The following is a 4,602-nucleotide window of genomic DNA, read 5'->3' as shown; positions in this document are numbered from 1 at the left end:
TTGGTTGGGGGGGGGGGGCTTGCAAGTACAGCTCCAGAAAGACTGAAATTGTTAAATAGTGGTTAAGATTACATTTCAGGAACACTTAAAGCAGTAGTAGTTTTAAAAACCCTTTTTCAGTTTTGTGCATTTTAGCAAGAAAAAAAAACTGACTGATAATGATTTAACCCAGGGGTTCTCAACTCTGGCCCTCGAGGTCCACTTTCCTGCAGAGTTTAGCTCCAACTAGGGCTGGGCGATTTTTACGATTTAATGCTTTGCCACAATTTTGTTTTTTATAAATTGAGTATTTTTTATAGAAATATTATCAAACGTTAGAATTAGACACTTTGACAATATGCCAATGATAACAGTAAAGAGAAAATAATTATCCAACCCCATGTTGGCGCACGTGATTAACCGCTCATGTGTGACGCGCTCTGTGAAGGACCATAAGGTGCCATTCACACAGAATGCGCTTTTGTGTTGACAAAGATGCGATGCGGGCAGTGGAATAGGAAAAAAAAAAAGCAAGAAAATGGGAGTTGAACTTCTTTTAAATTGAGCGCAGCGTTTTTAGAATGCTGTTTCATGCATTCAAATAAAATATCAAAAACTCATCAGTTTGAGTGTATCCAATCTTTATCACCTGCAGGAAGGAACCTCTGCAGTAGAGAATCTGAATGAGATGCAGTGCATGTGGTTCCAGACGGAATGTGCTCTGTCCTACAAGTCTTTGAACAAATATGGAGAGGCGCTGAAGAAGTGCCATGAAATTGAGAGGGTAAGTCTTGCAGAATTAGACACTATCAGATGTTTATTTCAACTGTAGTTAGCAAACTGACATGGGGATACCTCTATGCTAAATCTTAAGCACAATGTTTATGCTAAATGTTTAGCACAATGCTAGTTTAGAGTTCAAAGTAGATTGGATCCAACGGACTGAAATACCCTGACACTTCCTTTTGTCGCTCACAGCATTTTGTGGAGATAACGGATGACCAGTTTGACTTCCACACATACTGTATGCGGAAGATGACCTTGCGTTCTTATGTGGATTTGCTAAAACTAGAGGACGTGTTGCGCATGCACCCTTTCTACTTCAAGACAGCACGTACAGCCATCGACATGTACCTCAGCCTTCATGATAACCCGCTCTCCGATGACAACAAGGAGTCGCAGGCCGACAATGGTATCATCATGTATAGAGATACACCGATCGACCGGCCAGGGACCGGAATCAGCCGATTTTCCGCACGATCGGCCCGGACCGGTGACTGGCCGGTCAGTCTCACATCTTGCCGATTCCGAGCTGGTCCGTTTTGATGTCACAACTACGCTCACATCCACATGTAAACATGTCGCCACCGTAGAAGTTCTTCACTGTGAGTGAAGAAGACACAATGTTCGCAATTTGTAATACGTGTAGGGCCATAGTAAACCGTGGGGGAACCACAGGGCTCGATTAACTCTTGTCTGGGACAAGTAGAATTTTTTCAAGGGGCAAGTGAGAGAGAATTTTACTTGCCCAACCAGATAAACAGTCTGATTAAAATATCAATAACAAAAATAACTAGGTAAGCACTGAAACTTGGCCACCAAAAAATTTCACCCGAGAATTATTCTGATTTTTTTGTATTCAGTGCAAGCATGCAAACAGCGACTGATGAGGTTTGCGCAGCCTGTCTCTCGGAGTGAGAGAGACAGACTTGTGCATAAATAAAAGCAAATCAGCACAACAGCACACACAAAGTAACTCACAGAACGTAATGGATGCATACTGCGGTACAAAAAAAAAATATTTATAATAAATGACATTACTACATTACATGACAAAGATGTTTCCTAGAATATTAGCAGGGTTGCAATGTGACATTAATCTTATACAATAATAGTTCAATAAACAAGAAGTTAAAATTAAGTGACTTACATTTTAGAAACAATATTGCTCAATTTCTCAAACAAAAATTGTTCCAATCAGAGCCACTGCAGAACTGTTATATCCTTGCTGAATTATTCCATGTTTTTTTAGCGAATCGAGTGAGTCAATGATTCAGTAACCCATTCATAAAGAGAGTCATTTGCCTCGTTTCTGAATGAATCACCCTTTGAATGAATCGGTTGAATGAATGACTAAATGACTCACTCATTAAAACAGTCTTTGGCCGCCACCTAGTGGCGGTTTGTTTTCATATTTAAAAGTATCATTGCATTTTTCCCAACATTTCTTATTTGTTCAAAAAAAATTTTTTAAACATTTATCTTATAACATTATTTAACATGATGATTATTTTGTGGTGTAAATGCATTCATGGCACCTCAGCTTCATCAAACAGTCTGTGTAAATACATCTAATGCCACTTCAGATGCAGCTTCTGTGTTTCCTGCAATGAAAGATGGAGTATGTTGATACTGATTTCATTTGAATGGTAACAACTCTACAGTTTCTTATTACTCTATATAAATTAATTGAATCAATGTAAGTATTGATGTAAAAGATGACGTATATTAAATAATGTTAGGGGAAAAAAGGCCCATTTATAAACCATGGAAAATGAATTCTGTTTTGTTATATACAGCAACTAATTTTCAGTTCATTGTTATTTATACCTCTTTCCAGTCACAGAGCACTTTATTTTGAGAGTTGCTTAAGTGAGAGAACATCTGTAACTTGGTCCAGATTGGGGGAAATTGTAATGTTTAATCATTTCTTTTGTATTTTTTTGCATTAAAAAAATAAAGTAGATTTTTGTTTGTACGTGCTGTCAGTTATAGTTCTGAAATTCGGAATCAGCAAAAATTGGTATCGGCAGGTCACACTTACAAAAAAATTTGGAAATCGGAATTGGCCAAGAAAATTGCAATCGGTGCATCTCTAGTCATGTACACAAAACACATTCAAACTTTAGAGGTCCATCCTTGCTTTTTGGAAAAAATTTACAGAAAAGTGAGGTGAGTTTTGTTTTCTTAACAATTGTTTTCTTCTGTAGCCAACCTAACGGACAAGGAGCTGAAGAAATTGCGCAACAAACAGAGACGTGCCCAAAAGAAAGCCCAATTAGAGGAGGAGAAGAAAAATGCTGAGAAAGAGAAACTGCTAAAAAACCAAAAGAAGAAAAAAGAAGAGGATGAGGAGGAGATTGGAGGACCTAAAGAGGAGCTCATACCAGAAAAACTGGCAAAGGTGCATATGTTGACAAAGCCACTTATACTTTAGAGGATAAAATATTTTGATTGTGTTCATCTGAATGTGCTGTTTTCTGTCTGTAGGTTGAGAATCCTCTAGAAGAAGCGGTAAAGTTTCTGACTCCTCTGAAGAACTTAGTAAAGAATAAAATAGAGACGCATCTGATGGCCTTTGAGATCTACCTCAGGAAAGGTGAGCATACTGATTAACTTTAACATAGTGATTCATAATGTTTCAGGATGCGTGATTTAAAACTCATAATGTGTGTTTGTGTTTGTAGAGAAGTATCTTTTGATGCTGCAATCGGTGAAGAGAGCTTACTCATTGGACCCTGATCACCCCTGGCTCCACCAGTGTTTGGTGCGATTCTTTAAAGGAGGTACATATAGTATATACTAATATACTTTCCTCACATGGGACAAAAACATACAAGAACATTAAGATTTGTTTTCAGTGTCGGACAGTAAGGACATGCCGGAGGCTGTGCAGACAGTTCTGAAGCAGGAGATCACAAAACTGTTTGGAGAGAGTGACCCCAAGACTTTCAACAAGAACTTCCTGAGCAAACATGCAAACTCAATACCGCACAGAGTTGCAGGTACCCAGTTTATGATATTAATGAATTTTTGGAAAACACTATATACTAGTGGTCTATGATATATCACCAAGGCCGATATATCAGCCAATATTTGGTATTTTTCAAATATCAGCATCAGCTGATAATTTTTTCTGTTCGGCCAATGTGTTCGAGGACTTTTATTTTGACGGCACTGAGAATGGCAGCACACAGCGCTCACATTCTCCCTCTTCATTGTTTGCCATTGCCATTTAACAGTTCTATCTAATATGGATAGAAGTCTATCTAATAATCAGAACTGTTAAAGGAATTAAAATGTATACAAAAAAGTATTATAACGATTGCTTTTATATTATTAGTATTAGAAAGGCAAATATTATAATGTTTTCTTGTTTACCGTCAGCTTTCAGCAAATACGTATTTATACGTATAATTGAAACAAATATTTGAATGTCTAATAAGCATTTAATTTCACAAACCTTGCAGTCGAATCCAGTTGTAAGATCTTTTGAAGTGTGCATGTATTCTGCATGATCGTGTGTTCTCTGCGTGACGGTCAGTCCATGTGAATTGAATGCGAACAGGAGGAGAGTTCAGCTTCACTGGAGACGCACGATTGATAAACTTTAAACTCGTGATTTCAAACTATACTGCACTTTATCCATTTGCCCACTGTATTCATGTCACTTTCACTGTGTGCTGTATGTAAAATGAGTGTTACCTTGGCTTTGCTTGGAAAAAATATGATTCCCAAAGCACACAAACTACTAAAAATACTGTAATAGGATTACAGAATCAAGTTGCCATCTAAAGTATAAGCATGTTTATTTTACATACTTTTCAAATTTCTTAAATATTA

At 37.4% G+C, this 4,602-nt stretch overlaps 1 protein-coding gene across 2 annotated transcripts in view; it reads left to right on the top strand.

The window, feature by feature from the left end:
* The window catches only part of LOC107741278 (N-alpha-acetyltransferase 15, NatA auxiliary subunit-like), a 28,448-nt gene that overhangs the window by 21,654 nt on the left and 2,192 nt on the right, over nucleotides 1-4,602 (top strand). For both annotated transcript variants that reach the window (XM_016553985.1, XM_016553978.1), the window contains exons 13-18: nucleotides 635-763; nucleotides 958-1,171; nucleotides 2,970-3,163; nucleotides 3,250-3,358; nucleotides 3,447-3,545; nucleotides 3,621-3,764. In XM_016553985.1, coding sequence (XP_016409471.1) covers nucleotides 635-763; nucleotides 958-1,171; nucleotides 2,970-3,163; nucleotides 3,250-3,358; nucleotides 3,447-3,545; nucleotides 3,621-3,764 — 889 coding nt within the window. The remainder of the gene's footprint in view (nucleotides 1-634; nucleotides 764-957; nucleotides 1,172-2,969; nucleotides 3,164-3,249; nucleotides 3,359-3,446; nucleotides 3,546-3,620; nucleotides 3,765-4,602) is intronic.

This window comes from Sinocyclocheilus rhinocerous, unplaced genomic scaffold (genome assembly GCF_001515625.1).
Source record: "Sinocyclocheilus rhinocerous isolate Xijiao unplaced genomic scaffold, SAMN03320098_v1.1 scaffold431, whole genome shotgun sequence".
NCBI classification, from domain to species: domain Eukaryota; kingdom Metazoa; phylum Chordata; class Actinopteri; order Cypriniformes; family Cyprinidae; genus Sinocyclocheilus; species Sinocyclocheilus rhinocerous.
The sequence above is the reverse complement of the archived record's forward strand: the minus strand, read 5'-3'. Positions and strand labels throughout refer to the sequence as shown.